We start from the raw sequence: 20,000 nt of genomic DNA, 5'->3' as shown, positions 1-20,000 counted from the left end.
CACCGGACAGAATCGTGCTCCACCTGTCTGGACGTTCTCTCAGGCAGCATCTGATTGGTCACGTTCTCCAACACCTTGTCGTTCTGGAGCCACTCAAAGCTCAGCTCCTCCCCCTGCTGTGGGGAACACCATCAGATCAGTGTTGGGCGGGCGGCGGGCGGCGGGCGGCGGGCGGCGGGCGGCGGCTGGACCTCCTGTCTGCTGCCCATTTCCTGGTGAGCAGCTGGTTGGGGACGATCATCCACACACGTGCGTTCACACCTGTACCGCGTCAGACCCGGTCCGGACGTGTTCTCACCTGTTCAACGCTGCAGGTGAACCTGACGGAGGATGGCTGGCACCGGAACCTCACCTGGGGCTCGGGGACACTGTCTGAGTGGGGGGGGGGCGGGGTCAAACATTAAAGAGGACAGAGTTTAAATCCAATCCAACAGTTCACACCTGTTCACACCTGAGTCAGCATCAGGAGCGGGAGGCGGTACTGACCCAGAACACACAGGCTGAAGGGCCTGAGGGGCCCCACCAACCTCCCGTCATGATACACCTGAGGCCTGTAGGTCCCGGCTTTACTCTGATCCAGATCCAGCAGCTTCAGGGACCCGTTCCCAGTGACCCCCCTGGCCTGATCGATGCCCATTTTCCTCTGGTAGTAGACCACCCGGTTTCCATGGACCCACTTCAGACGCTCCTCGGCCTTCAGGCGGTGGTGAAGAGGAACGATGAAGGAGCCCCCCCTCACAGCGTAGGAATCACAGTCCTGGTCCACTGTGGGACACCAAAGGGTTAACGTGACGGACACCTCGTCTTCATCGTTCTGACTCACAAACATCATCATCATCACCACAGGAATGGGTCATGTTCACGACCTGAACGAGGTCACTTCCTGTCTTCACCTTCAGACAGGAAACAGGAAACACTCTGAGTGTGACGGACATTCAGACACGCGTGTGTGAGCGTGTGTTAGCGTGTGTTAGCGTGTGTGAGCGTGTGTTAGCGTGTGTTAGCGTTTGTGAGCGTGTGTGAGCGTGTGTCAGCGGTTCCATGACTCATCATGAGAAGATGCTGAGTCACAAGTTGAGAGCCTCTTCCTGTTGTGGACAGGAGAAGATGAGGTGGGCCGACCTCCGGGGGGGTTCACCACCCCCTGGGGGAGCCGTCGGGGATGGGGGGGGCAGTATGGATTGACAGTGGGGGGGGGGGGGGGGGTCAATGGCCCAATACCAACCTCACAGTCCTCAGTTTAGACAAGGACTAGACCCAGAGTCTAACAGGATTAGTCTAACCAGATTAGTCTAACCGGTTTAGTCTAACTGGATTAGTCTAACTGGATTAGTCTAACTGGTTTAGTCTAACTGGATTAGTCTAACCGGTTTAGTCTAACTGGATTAGTCTAACTGGATTAGTCTAACTGGTTTAGTCTAACTGGATTAGTCTAACTGGATTAGTCTAACCGGATTAGTCTAACCGGATTAGTCTAACCGGATTAGTCTAACTGGATTACGGATTAGTCTAACCCGATTAGTCTAACTGGATTCAGGAGAACAATGTGGTTTTGGTCTGGTTCGTGGACACTGGACCAGCTCTACTCTCTCCTTCGGGTGCTGGGGGGTTCGAGGGAGTCCACCCAACCAGTCCACATGTGTTTTGTGGATCTGGTTTGTGGGCTGAGCTTTGCTCGCATTGCCAGCAGGAAGTCAGACCTGTTCCAGGTGCATGCTGGTCTTCAGCAGGACTGCTCTTAAAGAAAAGGTTCTCATCTGATTCCCATTTGCACCAATCAGAAGACAGAAGACGGGCCTGACAGGAAGAGGAACCCAGAACTACTGGAACAGTTTGACCTCTGGTGATGAGTGAGGTTCTGTCAGGCTGGGATGGAAACAGGTCGTGATTAGTCGGTGTCTCAGGTAGAAGACGTAAAGGAATCTTAACGTAGCGTCAGGGAACGGCAAATCCTGAAAAATCTGAAGGAACTCATGAACACACAAAAGATGTAGTTTCAAAACTTGTGTTTGTACAGGAAACCCGTGGAACCCGTGTGTCAGAGGACAGTGTTCACACCACCACAGCTGGAGGAAGTAGAACTCAATACAAGTCAAAGACATGGAGTCAGTCATGTAGACGTTCTGTTGGGTTAACCCCAGAGAACTACTGCTGGTAGTCATGGAAGATGGTTTTCTTTTTGTCTTTACAGTAATACAGTAAATACATAGTTAAAAACTACATGAAGGTAAAAAGGCTGCATTTTACATTTATGGCGTTAAATAATTCTACAACGGTGAATAAGGTCACCAGACTGAAGTCACTCTTTACTCTTTTCTAACCACAGAACGAACAATCAGCTTCATAATTCCCAGAATTCACCTGTTTCCTTTGTCTGATGCACTTTGAAAATAAGTCACGCTTTCAGTAGATTTATTCAGGCTAAAAATAAATCGATTTTAATAAATTTTATTTCCACAGGCCCACAGATCATTCTGTGATTACGTTAAAGTTCCAGAAAGGTTTTACATCTGGGCGACAGGAAGAACCTTGATGAGGTTCAGTCTGACGTCCAGCCCAAAGCCAAGCCGTTTGTCGGCCGTCCAAACAAATGTGTAGATCAGTTCACGCCTGCTAGAGTCTCCAGTCGTCCATCCGCCGCTGGTCAAACACACCTTCATCCTCCTCTGCTTCACACAAACCATCTCTGACCTCAACATGATTGATCAGCCACAACGGCAATGGAATCAATCCATAAACCGAAATGTCAAAAAGAATCAAATATTTACCATATTTCTCAATGTGAATAATGTACACGTATATATGATATAGATTTTATAGGCGATTGAATATTTTCATTTCCGTTCAGAAGAGCAGGTTCATAACGATTATTATTTATCTGCTATTAAGACTCTGAAACCGTCCGTCAGCGTTCCTGCTGTGGCTTTGAGTTCAGTATATTCAGTATATTTTGTATATTCTTTATATTTTACATATTCTGTATATTCAGTGTATTCAGTCTATTCTGTATATGTGTTGTTGGAGGCTCTCCTCTCAGCCTGTTTCCTGTTCAGACCGCATCAGTAACACATTCTGCTGTCGACTCCTCAAAGCGAGGGTTCGCCCCCCCCACCTGTGGTCTGCAGAGAACCTTAAATAGGTAGAAATGGGCTCTGAAGGAACCTTCCGATGGAGAACAGAAGTGAAGCCAGTACCTCTATCCATGGAGACGGAGGAGCAGAGCAGCAGCAGAGCCACGGAGGAGATGAGCACCATCTCCATCGTCTTCACCCAACAATCACAAGCCGCTCTTCCTGTCGCAGCACACACACTTCCTGCTTTGTGAGTGTGTGGTGTGTACAGGAAGTCATTCAGAGACACCACCACCAAGATCAGAGGGGTCGGTCAGGTGCTGTCCACTGGGGGGCGCCATCACATTTCCAGGGGGTGTGACGGTACAACGACTGGGAAATTCTGCTTTATTCTCTGAACATAAACAATTTGTCTGAAGATCTGATTTAGAATGAAGTTGTGTTTCTGTACGTGGTGACAATTCACTATAGTTCTATAACTATATACTAACACTACTGAGTTAACTATATACTAACACTACTGAGTTAACTATATACTAACACTAATGAGATAACTATATACTAACACTAATGAGTTAACTATATACTAACACTACTGAGTTAACTATATACTAACACTAATGAGTTAACTATATACTAACACTAATGAGATAACTATATACTAACACTACTGAGTTAACTATATACTAACACTAATGAGATAACTATATACTAACACTAATGAGTTAACTATATAACAACACTAAAGAGTTAACTTTATACTAACACTAATGAGTTAACTATATAATAACACTAATGAGTTAACTTTATACTAACACTAATGAGTTAACTATATAATAACACTAATGAGTTAACTATATACTAACACTAATGAGTTAACTATATAATAACACTAATGAGTTAACTATATACTAACACTACTGAGTTAACTATATAATAACACTAATGAGTTAACTATATACTAACACTACTGAGTTAACTATATAATAACACTAATGAGTTAACTATATACTAACACTACTGAGTTAACTATATACTAACACTACTGAGTTAACTATATACTAACACTAATGAGATAACTATATACTAACACTAATGAGTTAACTATATACTAACACTACTGAGTTAACTATATACTAACACTAATGAGTTAACTATATACTAACACTAATGAGATAACTATATACTAACACTACTGAGTTAACTATATACTAACACTAATGAGATAACTATATACTAACACTAATGAGTTAACTATATAACAACACTAAAGAGTTAACTTTATACTAACACTAATGAGTTAACTATATAATAACACTAATGAGTTAACTTTATACTAACACTAATGAGTTAACTATATAATAACACTAATGAGTTAACTATATACTAACACTAATGAGTTAACTATATAATAACACTAATGAGTTAACTATATACTAACACTACTGAGTTAACTATATAATAACACTAATGAGTTAACTATATACTAACACTACTGAGTTAACTATATAATAACACTAATGAGTTAACTATATACTAACACTACTGAGTTAACTATATACTAACACTACTGAGTTAACTATATACTAACACTAATGAGATAACTATATACTAACACTAATGAGTTAACTATATAACAACACTAAAGAGTTAACTTTATACTAACACTAATGAGTTAACTATATAATAACACTAATGAGTTAACTATATACTAACACTAATGAGTTAACTATATACTAACACTAATGAGTTAACTATATACTAACACTAATGAGTTAACTATATACTAACACTACTGAGTTAACTATATACTAACACTAATGAGATAACTATATACTAACACCAATGAGTTAACTATATAACACTAATGAGTTAACTATATACTAACACTAATGAGTTAACTATATACTAACACTAATGAGTTGACTATATAATAACACTAAAGAGTTAACTATATACTAACACTAATGAGTTAGCTATATAATAACACTAAAGAGTTAACTCTATACTAACACTAATGAGATAACTATATAATAACACTAAAGAGTTAACTATATACTAACACTAATGAGTTAACTACCGTATATACTAACACGACTGAGTTAACTATATACTAACACTAATGAGATAACTATATACTAACACTAATGAGTTAACTATATACTAACACTACTGAGTTAACTATATACTAACACTAATGAGTTAACTATATACTAACACTAATGAGATAACTATATACTAACACTACTGAGTTAACTATATACTAACACTAATGAGATAACTATATACTAACACTAATGAGTTAACTATATAACAACACTAAAGAGTTAACTTTATACTAACACTAATGAGTTAACTATATAATAACACTAATGAGTTAACTATATACTAACACTAATGAGTTAACTATATAATAACACTAATGAGTTAACTATATACTAACACTAATGAGTTAACTATATAATAACACTAATGAGTTAACTATATACTAACACTACTGAGTTAACTATATACTAACACTACTGAGTTAACTATATACTAACACTAATGAGATAACTATATACTAACACTAATGAGTTAACTATATAACAACACTAAAGAGTTAACTTTATACTAACACTAATGAGTTAACTATATAATAACACTAATGAGTTAACTATATACTAACACTAATGAGTTAACTATATATTAACACTAATGAGTTAACTATATACTAACACTAATGAGTTAACTATATACTAACACTACTGAGTTAACTATATACTAACACTAATGAGATAACTATATACTAACACCAATGAGTTAACTATATAACACTAATGAGTTAACTATATAATAACACTAATGAGTTAACTATATACTAACACTAATGAGTTAACTATATAATAACACTAATGAGTTAACTATATACTAACACTACTGAGTTAACTATATAATAACACTAATGAGTTAACTATATACTAACACTACTGAGTTAACTATATAATAACACTAATGAGTTAACTATATACTAACACTACTGAGTTAACTATATACTAACACTACTGAGTTAACTATATACTAACACTAATGAGATAACTATATACTAACACTAATGAGTTAACTATATAACAACACTAAAGAGTTAACTTTATACTAACACTAATGAGTTAACTATATAATAACACTAATGAGTTAACTATATACTAACACTAATGAGTTAACTATATACTAACACTAATGAGTTAACTATATACTAACACTAATGAGTTAACTATATACTAACACTACTGAGTTAACTATATACTAACACTAATGAGATAACTATATACTAACACCAATGAGTTAACTATATAACACTAATGAGTTAACTATATACTAACACTAATGAGTTAACTATATACTAACACTAATGAGTTGACTATATAATAACACTAAAGAGTTAACTATATACTAACACTAATGAGTTAGCTATATAATAACACTAAAGAGTTAACTCTATACTAACACTAATGAGATAACTATATAATAACACTAAAGAGTTAACTATATACTAACACTAATGAGTTAACTACCGTATATACTAACACGACTGAGTTAACTATATACTAACACTAATGAGATAACTATATACTAACACTAATGAGTTAACTATATACTAACACTACTGAGTTAACTATATACTAACACTAATGAGTTAACTATATACTAACACTAATGAGATAACTATATACTAACACTACTGAGTTAACTATATACTAACACTAATGAGATAACTATATACTAACACTAATGAGTTAACTATATAACAACACTAAAGAGTTAACTTTATACTAACACTAATGAGTTAACTATATAATAACACTAATGAGTTAACTATATACTAACACTAATGAGTTAACTATATAATAACACTAATGAGTTAACTATATACTAACACTAATGAGTTAACTATATAATAACACTAATGAGTTAACTATATACTAACACTACTGAGTTAACTATATACTAACACTACTGAGTTAACTATATACTAACACTAATGAGATAACTATATACTAACACTAATGAGTTAACTATATAACAACACTAAAGAGTTAACTTTATACTAACACTAATGAGTTAACTATATAATAACACTAATGAGTTAACTATATACTAACACTAATGAGTTAACTATATATTAACACTAATGAGTTAACTATATACTAACACTAATGAGATAACTATATACTAACACTACTGAGTTAACTATATACTAACACTAATGAGATAACTATATACTAACACCAATGAGTTAACTATATAACACTAATGAGTTAACTATATACTAACACTAATGAGTTAACTATATAATAACACTAATGAGTTAACTATATAACAACACTAAAGAGTTAACTTTATACTAACACTACTGAGTTAACTATATACTAACACTAATGAGATAACTATATAATAACACTAAAGAGTTAACTATATACTAACACTAATGAGTTAACTACCGTATTGGCCCGAATATAAGACGATGTTTTTTGCATTGAAATAAGACTGAAAAAGTGGGGGTCGTCTTATTTTCGGGGTCTAGTCATTATACCCATTCACAACGCTAGATGGCGCCAGATATCGTTAAGGCGAATGCTGAACTAACTCCCCCCGGCCAAAGCGAACCCCTGTCACAAAGAAGAAAAATAAAAATAGCGGTAAGAAAGAAAAGAAAAAAAAGGAGAAAAGATGACAGAAAAAGGAGAAACGTAGCGACAATCTGGAGAAAAGTGGGTCGAAGATCGGCCAGGTTAACCGGCAGCTCAGGAGAAGTTAAGATGCAAAAAAGTGTTGCATATCAAAAGGTCTGGCCGGCAGCGAGGATGAGGTGCTGTGGGAGGAGCCAGCGGAGCCAGAGGATGTTTGTTCTGGCACGACAGATCTCAGCTACTCTCAAGTTTAAACCAGTTTGCATTATTTTATTGCGCTACAGTTTTTCTCTCGAATATATTATTATAATCATTTGTTTTGGTGTTCAAAAAGTCTTTTTTCAAAGTTGAGCCTTGAAAAAGAGGGGGTCGTCTTATAATCGGGATCGTCTCGTATTCGGGCCAATACAGTATATACTAACACTAATGAGTTAACTACTGTATATACTAACACGACTGAGTTAACTATATACTAACACTAATGAGTTAACTATATACTTACACTACTGAGTTAACTATATACTAAGACTACTGAGTTAAATATATAGTAGCACAAATGAGTTAACTATATACTAACACTAATGAGTTAACTATATACTAACACTAATGAATTAACTATATACTAATACTACTGTGTTAAGTGTACTAATTTTAAACCACATTATTTTTATATAAATGCTATGGTTAGTTAAGGTATATACTATACTTTTGTGCTAACTAAATACCAATACCTGTCCTTTAATTCTAGTTTAATACTACTGTGTTATATGCTAACACTCTTCTGTGTTAGCTACATGTTAACACTACTGTCTTGAGTGTTAGCATGTAGCTAAGTGTGTGTGTCCTCGTGGGGACTTCCTGTCCTGCTTTGTGAGGTCGGGTTCATGTCAGGACTGAACTCCTGAGGCCTGTACCATAGAGCTGGATTACGGCTTAGCCAGATAACTTCAGGCTTAACCCTGGCTTTTCGGTACCATAAAGGTGGCTGACTTTCTATCGGGCTACGTTGTCGCGGTAACCTATGGTGAACACCTAACCTGCTCCGGAGCAGGATAAGTTCAGGATAAGAGCTCAGCAGGTATAACAGCCCCACCTACTGACCAATCAGAGCTCAGCAGGTATAACAGCCCCACCTACTGACCAATCAGAGCTCAGCAGGTATAACAGCCCCACCTACTGACCAATCAGAGCTCAGCGGGTATAACAGCCCCACCTACTGACCAATCAGAGCTCAGCGGGTATAACAGCCCCACACAGTGTGCATTGACCTGAGGGTCTTTGACACAGTTAATATATTTCTGAGTGATGTTGGTAATTATTATGATGTCCTGAAATCCCTCGTTGGACGGGTTACAGGCAAGACACAGATAGAATGTCATTGATCAGTGATTTGTTTCAGTAAATCATGGATTGATTGATTGATTGATTGATTGATTGATTGATTGATTGATTGATTGATTGATTGATTGATTGATTGATTGATTGATTGATTGATTGATTGATTGATTGATTGATTGATAGGTACTTTTATGTATTCTGTTGGCGATGCTGAAAACCTGTGAAGAACACAGTACGTAGAGCTGTTCATAAAGTCACGGGGTTACGATCACATGTCATAACCAAACATGTGGTTCACACACACATGTATGAACACACACATGTTACTGTAGTCAGACACACAAGTGCATCATAGTGGGGCAGTAATATTATAATGGCACTAACTTCCTCATTGACGCAGTCGGCCATGTTTTCCCAGAGATCCTTGCTCCGTTTGGCAGCTGTAGCTGTGTTGCTTTTTGCCTGGATTATTGATTTTTATTGATCGTATTTATTACGTAATTATTATTGTTTGCTCCTCCGTTGTGAAATATGCGGCTCGGGCCGGTTTGTTGCATGTTTGCGATTGGCCGCATGCAGCAAACTCCGCCCTTTTTGTGTGAGCTCACACAGATCTAGAGTGGACAAGCCTGGATTGAATTAGTGAGTTGATAGCCGGCTTTATGGTACCGAAAATCCGGAGGGCGGATGTCTGGGTAAGTGAAGCCAGATAAGTAAGAGGAAGCCTGGCTAGGTTAATCCAGCTTTATGGGACAGGACTCTGGTTTCCCACCTGTGTCCTGGAGGTTTGTTGTTGTTAGTGTTGATCCATTTGGTTTAGCAGCTGCAAACATGTGACTGTCTACAGATGATAATATGGCCTGTGATTGGCTGTAGACGTGACCATGGACCAATCTGATTGAAAGTTGGGTTCTGATGGACGGACAAGTTGAACGAGGGCAGCGGAAAAAAAGCTGCTCTATTTTTAAGGACCTATTTAACAGAAGAGGGTCATCAGTGTCCTACGATGGAAACAGTCTGTCTGTCTGCCTGCCTGTCTGTCTGTCTGTCTGTCTGTCTGGCTGTCTGTCTGTCTGCCTGCCTGCCTGTCTGCCTGCCTGTAGTGAAAAACAGGAGGAAAAACAGGGGAAGAACAGGTGACCAGGTGATGAGTAGGGTAAAAAAGGTGAGAAACAGGTGATGAACAGGTGAGGTACAAATGAGGAACTGGTGAGGGACAGGTGATGAATATGTGAGGGACAGGTGAGGGACAGGTGTTTTGTAGCTTTAGGTCCACCGGATCAGCAGCAGAGTCCGGTCCAGCCTTCTGCTGCTGAAAACAGAGGATCTTTTTATAGACTTGATGACACAATCCTGTGTCAATGGAAGGAATGTGTTCAGAGCTCTAATGGAGAACAGCCATCAGGAGAGAACGTGTTCAGAGCTCTAATGGAGAACAGCCATCGGGAGAGAACGTGTTCAGAGCTCTAATGGAGAACAGCCATCAGGAGAGAACGTGTTCAGAGCTCTAATGGAGAACAGCCATCAGGAGAGAACGTGTTCAGAGCTCTAATGGAGAACAGCTATCAGGAGAGAACGTGTTCAGAGCTCTAATGGAGAACAGCCATCAGGAGAGAACGTGTTCAGAGCTCCAATGGAGCTGTCAGGACATCTGGATGTTCTCCAGCATCTGGACCGATGGACGTCCCTGGAGAACGAGACTTCCCTCAGAGACGTCATAAATCCATGGTCAGGCTGATGTTCTATCAGAGGAAAGTTTTCCTCAGGAGAATTTAAGGCCAATTCCAACCCCCCTCCTCCAACTGCCCTCAACCGCCCCCATCGGCCTCACTGCCCCACCCCATCAACCCCTCCATTTACCATATAAGGAAGTGTGTCTTGTTTCTTTTGGGCTGAGTCGTCACATACCCCAAACAAACCGCACAGGCAGGATCCAAACAAAATCCCTTCCAATAAAAACTGTAGGAATATTAGACCAATGTAGGAATATTAGTCCAATGTAGGAATATTAGATCAATGTAGGAATATTAGACCAATGTAGGAATATTAGTCCAATGTAGGAATATTAGATCAATGTAGGAATATTAGACCAATGTAGGAATATTAGATCAATGTAGGAATATTAGACCAATGTAGGAATGTTAGACCAATGTAGGAATATTAGACCAATGTAGGAATGTTAGACCAATGTAGGAATATTAGACCAATGTAGGAATGTTAGACCAATGTAGGAATATTAGTCCAATGTAGGAATATTAGACCAATGTAGCAATGTTAGACCAATGTAGGAATATTAGATCAATGTAGGAATATTAGACCAATGTAGGAATGTTAGACCAATGTAGGAATATTAGACCAATGTAGGAATGTTAGACCAATGTAGGAATATTAGACCAATGTAGGAATGTTAGACCAATGTAGGAATATTAGACCAATGTAGGAATATTAGTCCAATGTAGGAATATTAGATCAATGTAGGAATATTAGACCAATGTAGGAATGTTAGACCAATGTAGGAATATTAGACCAATGTAGGAATGTTAGACCAATGTAGGAATATTAGACCAATGTAGGAATGTTAGACCAATGTAGGAATATTAGTCCAATGTAGGAATATTAGACCAATGTAGCAATGTTAGACCAATGTAGGAATATTAGACCAATGTAGGAATATTAGTCCAATGTAGGAATATTAGACCAATGTAGCAATGTTAGACCAATGTAGGAATATTAGTCCAATGTAGGAATATTAGACCAATGTAGGAATATTACACCAATGTAGGAATATTACACCAATGTAGGAATATTAGATCAATGTAGGAATATTATACCAATGTAGGAATATTAGATCAATGAAGGAATATTAAATCAATATAAGGATATCAGACCAATGTAGGAATATTAGATCAATGTAGGAATATTATACCAATGTAGGAATATTAGATCAATGTAGGAATATTAAATCAATATAGGAATATTAGACCAATGTAGGAATATTAGATCAATGTAGGGGTATCAGACCAATGTGGGAATATTTGATCAACGTACGAATATTAGATAAATGTAGGAATATTAGACCAATGTAGGAATATTAGAGCAATGTAGGAATATTAGACCAATGTACGAATATTAGATCAATATAACAATATTAGACCAATGTACGAATATTAGATCAATGTAGGAATATTAGAGCAATGTAGGAATATTTGATAATGTACGTATATTAGTTCAATGTAGATTAACCCGACATCACTACCTCTCCTACATCCCTACTACATCACTACCTCTACGACATCACAACTACACCATTACCTGTACTACATCGCAACTACACCATTACCTCTACTACATCACTACTACATCACTGCCTCTACGACATCACAACTACATCACTACCTCTACTACATCACTACTACATCACAACTTCTTCGATATCGATACCTGTACTGCATCACTACTACATCATTACCTCTACTATGTCACCACCTCTACAACAGTACTACCTCTACTACATCACTACCTCTTCGATATCACTACCTCTTCTACATCACTACCTCTAATGCATCACGACCTCTACTACATCACTAACTTTACATCACTACTTCTTCTACATCACTACCTCTACTACATCACTACCTGTTCTGCATCACTACTATATCACGGCTTCTGCTACATCACTACCTGTACTACATCACTACCTGTACTACATCACTACCTCTACTACATCACTACCTCTACTATGCCACAACTACACCACTACCTCTACTACATCACAACTACATCGCTACCTCTTTGATATCACTACCTCTACTGCGTCAACACCTCTACTACATCACTACCTCTGCTACATCAGCTACATCTACTACATCACTACCTTTACATCACTACCTCTTCTACATCACTACCTCTACTACATCACTACCTGTACTACATCACTACCTGTACTGCATCACTACTATATCACTACCTCTTCTACATCACTACCTCTATTACATCACTACCTCTTCTACATCACTACCTCTACTACATCACTACCTTTACATCACTACCTCTTCTACATCACTACCTCTACTACATCACTACCTGTACTACATCACTACCTGTACTGCATCACCACTATATCACGACATCTGCTACATCACTACTTCTACTACATCACTACCTCTGCTACATCACTACCTCTACAACATCACTACTACATCACAACTTCTCCATATCACTACCTGTACTGCATCACTACTATATCACTACCTCTTCTACATCACTACCTCTATTACATCACTACCTCTTCTACATCACTACCTCTACTACATCACCACCTCTACTACATCACAACTACACCATTACCTCTACTACGTCACCACTACATCACTACCTCTACTACATCACTACTATATCACAACTTCTTCGATATCACTACCTGTACTGCATCACTACTACATCACTACCTCTACTATGTTACCACCTCTACAACAGTACTACCTCTACTACATCACTACTACATCACTACCTCTTCAATATCACTACTTCTACTGCATCACGACCTCTACTACATCACTACCTGTACTGCATCACCACTATATCACGACATCTGCTACATCACTACTTCTACTACATTTCATCTACGTAATATTTCCAAAATTAGGTCCTCTTTAGCCATGGCTGATGCAGAAATTTTGATTCATGCCTTTGTGTCCTCTAGACTTGACTATTGTAATGTTCTGTTATCAGGGTTGCCTCGGTCTAGAACTAGGGGCCTTCAGATGGTTCAGAACACAGCAGCAAGAATATTAACTAAAACTAGGAAATTTGACCATATCACCCCAGTTTTGGCTGCATTACACTGGCTCCCGATTCATGTTAGATCCGATTTTAAGGTACTCTTACTAACATACAAAAGCCTTAATGGGCTTGCACCAACCTATCTGTCTGATCTTGTTAAACCTTACACTCCGACTAGGGCTCTCCGCTCTCAGAATACTGGTCTCTTGTGTGTTCCTAGATTTAAAAAGAAGTCAGCTGGCCAGAGGGCCTTCTCCTATCGTGCCCCTTTCTTGTGGAATAACCTCCCTATAAATATTAGACAGTCTGAATCTGTAAATGTCTTTAAATCTAGACTCAAAACATATCTGTTCGACCTAACATATAAGTAATATCGGGGATGGCGGTCTCAATGTTTAGGTTTAGCCTAGTCCTGCCGACGAGTCATAGGATTTCTTAGTTAGGCCCCTGCCTCCCATTAATTCTCTGCTATTCTGGTCCCTCTAGCACCACTCTCGCCCCTGCTATCTCTGCTATCTCTGTTTCTCTTCCTTCTTCTGCTGCTCTCTCTCACAGGCCTCTGTGTGGTGGATCATCGGCAATCGGCTACCTCTGTCTGCTTCCATGGCTGGCGATAGCACAAGCTGTACAGTGGTCCTGTTTCACCATCCACTAGGGGAGTGCTGGTTCTGCCTCATTTGGTTCTGCTGTGGTTTTGGGGTTTTGCCAGAGTAACCTTGACTTTAACTTTTTTGAGCTGAATGACTTAGGCACTGTTTGGTCTGTCCTCAGAGTGGTGGATCCTCAGCAATCGGTGACCTCTGTGTGCTTCATCGGCTGGTGGTGACTCGCTCTACTGGATGGATCGGCATGCCTTTGTTATACATTTATTGTTACTGTTATTGTTACTGTTATTATTATTGTGTTGTTAATCTGTACATGCGGTATCTATTGCTTCGTCTGTCCACTCCTGGAAGAGGGGTCCCTCCTCTGCAGTCTTCCTGAGGTTTCTCCCATCCATTTTTTCCCCTGTTAAAAGGGTTTCTGGGGGGAGTTGTTCCTTATCCGATGCGAGGGTCGCACTGCTTGCAGTGCACAAAGGTCAGAGGGATATTGTCCATGTGCAGATTGTAAAGCCCTTTGAGACATTGCTTGTGAATCTGGGCTATATAAAAATAAATAAACTTGAAACTTGAAACTTGAAACTACCTCTACTACATCACTACCTGTTCTGCATCACTACTATATAATGACCTCTGCTACATCACCACCTCTACTACATCACTACCTCTACTACATCACTACCTCTACTACATCACTAACTTTGCTACATCAGCTACCTCTACTACATCACTACCTCTTCTACATCACTACCTCTACTACATCACTACCTCTACTACATCACTACCTGTACTGCATCACTACTATATCACTACAACTACTACATCACTACCTCTGCTACATCACTACCTCTGCTACATCACTACCTCTACTACATCACTACGTGTACTGCATCACTACTATATCACTACCTTTACTACATCACCACCTCTACTACATCACAACTACACCATTACCTCTACTACGTCACCACTGCATCACTACCTCTACTACATCACTACTATATCACAACTTCTTCGATATCACTACCTGTACTGCATCACTACTACATCACTACCTCTACTATGTTACCACCTCTACAACAGTACTACCTCTACTACATCACTACTACATCACTACCTCTTCAATATCACTACCTCTACTGCATCACTACCTCTTCTACATCACTACCTCTACTACATCACTACCTCCACTATATCACTACCTGTTCTGCATCACTACTATATAATGACCTCTGCTACATCACCACCTCTACTACATCACTACCTCTACTACATCACTACCTCTACTACATCACTACCTCTACTACATCACTACCTCTACTACATCACTAGCTTTGCTACATCCTACGATGCTGTGTTCCCTTCAGGCGTGATGAAAGCGTTTGTCTCCTGTTAATGGTGACGCCCCTCCCCCCAGCGCCGTGTGACTGAACGTAACGCTAACGCTAACGGATGGGGACCTGATCACGGGCTCCAGGTTAGTGGAGTTCTATTTCCAGAGGAATGTTGAGTGTGTCCAGGAGCTGGCGCTGGATCAGGGTTATTTGGGGTCTCTGAGAGTGTGTGATGTTCAGGGGTGGCGCTGGATCAGGGTTATTTAGGGGGGGGGGTCTGAGAGTGTGTGATGTTCGGGGGTGTTAGGACGACGGCCGTCAGGCGCCGCCCTGCTGTCAGCCTTTATTCCAGGCTGCATGTTTTACATGTCTTTATCAAAGGACCTCGGGGGTGTGGCAGGACGGGGGGCGGGGGCACTGAGTCATGTGACTGAGTGTATTTTTATCACGAGCGGCGTTGGATTAAGGTGATCAGTTGTTGCTCTTGGATTTTGTTCAGCTAGTTGGGTTTCAGATTATTTCTGTGGGACAATAGGGGTGTCATTTCTTTGTGCATTATTTTTGGGGGGGGGCAGGTGGATGCTATGAATACATGCATATGTTGCACCAGGAAAACACGTATGACGCTAACATTAGCCACCATAAGCTACTGATCATATAGGACTCACCGGCGCTCCATCACCTTCTCTCGTCCTTCAGAGGACCACCGCTGGCTCTGCCCCCCCCCCCGCCTCCCCAGAGGCCTCTGGGAAGAGCCTGTGGAGGCGTCCTCACATAGCTGGCTATATCTGGAGGCCGATGGGAGTCAAGGGAACGGAGAATGTGTGTGAAGCTGCCAAACACACCAGTGAGCTTCCAGAGTAAACACAGCAGATGGGATCAAGCTTCCCACCGCCCCCCACGCCCCCCTCACCCGGGAAGATCGCTCCCTCCATCCCTACCGTGTGTTGCTATGGAAACATCACAGGGATAAAACCGGTGTTAATGATGGTGTTATCAGTCACCTGTGTGTGTTCATGCTGCTCCTCCAGACAGGTGCATCCTGGGAGATTTTCTGGATCTCAAACGGGGTCAATCGTGTGGACGACGCTTTAAATGAAGAGAATCGATCAAAGGAGCAGAAGCTGCTGGTGGGGGTGCAGCTGGAACTGAAGCGGTACTCCAACCTTCCAGGGAGGGGCGAGATCTTCTGCCTGGTGAAGAGAAATCAGACACGCTTCACCCGTGTCCACCTGACCACTGAGACCGGTCTGACTCCGGTCTGACTCCGGTCTGACTCCGGTCTGACTCCGGTCTGACTCTGGTCTGACTCCGGTCTGACTCTGGTCTGACCCCGGTCTGACTCCGGTCTGACTCTGGTCTTTTCTGTAGAGACCCGGTTGGCCTCTTTTCTCTGTCCGGTTCTGGTTGTGGTTCTGGTTCCTCCTTCAGCCCAGCTGCTTCTGGTTTCACCACCCAGGGCTCTGGAGCTCCTCCTGATCCGGGACAAAGAGGACAAAAACAGGTACAAACGGTGTTTGTAAAGATGGAGGAAAGCGACGCCAGAAGGGACCGGTTGTTGTCAGTTGGTTTCCATAGCGACGCCATCAGAACCGTTCCCAGACGTCTCCAGGCGGGTCAGAACTGAGCATCTCGTCTACTGCCCAGCACAAACTGACCTGAACAGGAAGAAACCCCATCCTGACCCAAAGCCACCGGAAGAGGGTTCAGCATGGAGGAAGGGCACTGTCAAAGGTTTACAAACAAACAAACAAACAAACAAACAAACAAACAAACAAACAAACAAACAAACAAACAAACAAACAAACGCTCCCTGGGGGGGTGACAGCAGCTGATGGGACCTGGTGAGACCTGGGTCAAGGTCAGGGTTAGACTTGTTGCCCCCCCCCCAGTGTGTTTCCACTGGTGGGTTTCTGTCCCATATTTTAATCTGGATGCTGTCATGGAGGGGGGGGGGGCAAATCCTGGGTCGCGTTTGAACCAGATGGAGCCGAGCAGCGAGGAACGAGGGAGCCGACGGCTCTCTGATCGTCTGTTTACGTTCCCTTATAAGGCTAAAGCAGTGCATCCTGGGAAAACTCAGGGGGTTATTTATACATTTCCACAAGTACTTTTGAGCATCTTATCACTTTTGATTTCTCCCAAATGGAGGGTGCTGCCCCCCCAACACACACACACACACACACACACACACACACACACACACACACACACACACACACACACACACACACACACACACACACACACACACACACACACACACACACACGCGTTGTGCAGCTCCAGATGAAATGACATCATTCAGAGCCCCGTGAGACGTTCAGGTCTGTGGGAAACATGAAACATGAAAAACGGCGTCATGAATTAATGAACATCTGTCAGCCAATCAGCTCAGACCATCCATCACGTTTGTTTGTGTGTCTAGTAATTCATTAATTCTATAAAAATGGTGTATTCAGTCCTTCAACAATAGACTGCAACTCCCATGATGCTCGGCGGTAAACCAGGACGTACAGACACAATTCACACCTAACAAACAAACTGCAGAAACCGAACGAAGACGACACGAGTGAGACGTGTTAGCTTCAAGCTGCTCATCTTAGCGTGTTTGCTAACTTTAACTTTATCAGCCAATAAACTGTCAGACAGGCAGCAGAGTGATGACATCATCAACAGCGGACACACAAACAGGAAGCAGATGAAGCAGAACAGACAGGAGACGACATCCAGCCTGGAGCAGCAAAGACATGAACTGAAGGACTCACCGATTGGCTGCAGACCGCTTCCAGCTGAGTTTAGTGGATCCACTTCCTGACAGTGGTCACATGACTCACAGCACACCTCTGTCTTAAAGAGACAGGACCGACCAGACTGAAGGCTTCCCTCCAGCAATATGGAAAGAATTAAAACAGAAGAACAAAGATCACACAAACACAACAGTAACGTGTGAACATTGACGTGTGAACAGTGACGTGTGAACAGTAACGTGTGAACAGTGATGTGTGAATCGTGATGGTGTGAATAGTGACGGTGTGAACATTGACGGTGTGAAAAGTAATGTGTGAACAGTGACGTGTGTACAGTGACGTGTGAACAGTGACGTGTGAACAGTGACGTGTGAACAGTGACATGTGAACAATGACGGTGTGAACAGTGACGTGTGAACAGTGACATGTGAACAGTGACATGTGAATCGTGATGGTGTGAACAGTGACGGTGTGAACATTGACGGTGTGAAAAGTAATGTGTGAACAGTGACGTGTGAACAGTGACGGTGTGAACAGTGACGTGTGAACAGTAACGTGTGAACAGTAACGTGTGAACAGTGACGTGTGATCAGTGACGTTTGAATCGTGATGGTGTGAATAGTGACGGTGTGAACATTGATAGTGTGAAAAGTAATGTGTGAACGGTGACGTGTGAACAGTGACGGTGTGAACAGTGACGTGTGAACAGTGACGTGTGAACAGTGACGTGTGAACAGTGACGTGTGAATAGTGATGGTTGAACAGTGATGGTAGAACAGTGATGGTGTGAACAGTGACGTGTGAACAGTGATGTGTGAACAGTGACGTGTGAACAGTGACATGTGAACAGTGACGTGTGAACAGTGACATGTGAACAGTGACATGTGAATCGTGATGGTGTGAACAGTGACGGTGTGAACATTGACGGTGTGAAAAGTAATGTGTGAACAGTGACGTGTGAACAGTGACGGTGTGAACAGTGACGTGTGAACAGTAACGTGTGAACAGTAACGTGTGAACAGTGACGTGTGATCAGTGACGTGTGAACAGTGACGTGTGAATAGAGATGGTGTGAACAGTGACGTGTGAACAGTGACGGTGTGAACAGTGATGGTGTGAACAGTGATGGTTGAACAGTGATGGTGTGAACAGTGACGTGTGAACAGTGACGTGTGAACAGTGACATGTGAACAGTGACGTGTGAATAGAGATGGTGTGAACAATGACGTGTGAATAGTGACGTGTGAATAGTGATTGTGTGAACAGTAATGTGTGAACAGTGATGTGTGAACAGTGACGTGTGAATAGTGATGGTGTGAACAGTGACGTGTGAATAGTGATGGTGTGAACAGTGACGTGTGAGTAGTGACGGTATGAACATTGACGTGTGAACAGTGACGGTGTGAATAGTGACGTGTGAACAGTGACGTGTGAACAGTGACGTGTGAACAGT

The 20,000-nt window shown here is 41.1% G+C and overlaps 1 protein-coding gene across 2 annotated transcripts in view; it reads right to left on the bottom strand.

Annotated features, from left to right (window-relative positions):
• si:ch211-132g1.1 (T-cell surface antigen CD2) overlaps nt 1-17,486 on the bottom strand; it is an 18,817-nt gene extending 1,331 nt beyond the window's left edge. Inside the window, exons 1-4 of one of the 2 annotated variants that reach the window (XM_068309511.1) lie at nt 16,802-17,486; nt 487-765; nt 299-372; nt 1-116 (exon numbers count right to left, since the gene is read on the bottom strand). The exon at nt 1-116 is cut by the window's left edge and continues 65 nt beyond it. In XM_068309511.1, coding sequence (XP_068165612.1) covers nt 1-116; nt 299-372; nt 487-637 — 341 coding nt within the window. In that variant the 5' untranslated portion in view covers nt 638-765; nt 16,802-17,486. Of the gene's footprint in view, nt 117-298; nt 373-486; nt 766-3,194; nt 3,342-16,801 lie in introns of those variants that run through there. The other variant, XM_068309510.1, reaches the window with a different exon arrangement.
• Nucleotides 17,487-20,000: the final 2,514 nt, after the last annotated feature.

This window comes from Antennarius striatus, chromosome 24 (genome assembly GCF_040054535.1).
Source record: "Antennarius striatus isolate MH-2024 chromosome 24, ASM4005453v1, whole genome shotgun sequence".
In the NCBI taxonomy this organism is placed as follows: domain Eukaryota; kingdom Metazoa; phylum Chordata; class Actinopteri; order Lophiiformes; family Antennariidae; genus Antennarius; species Antennarius striatus.
The sequence above is the reverse complement of the archived record's forward strand: the minus strand, read 5'-3'. Positions and strand labels throughout refer to the sequence as shown.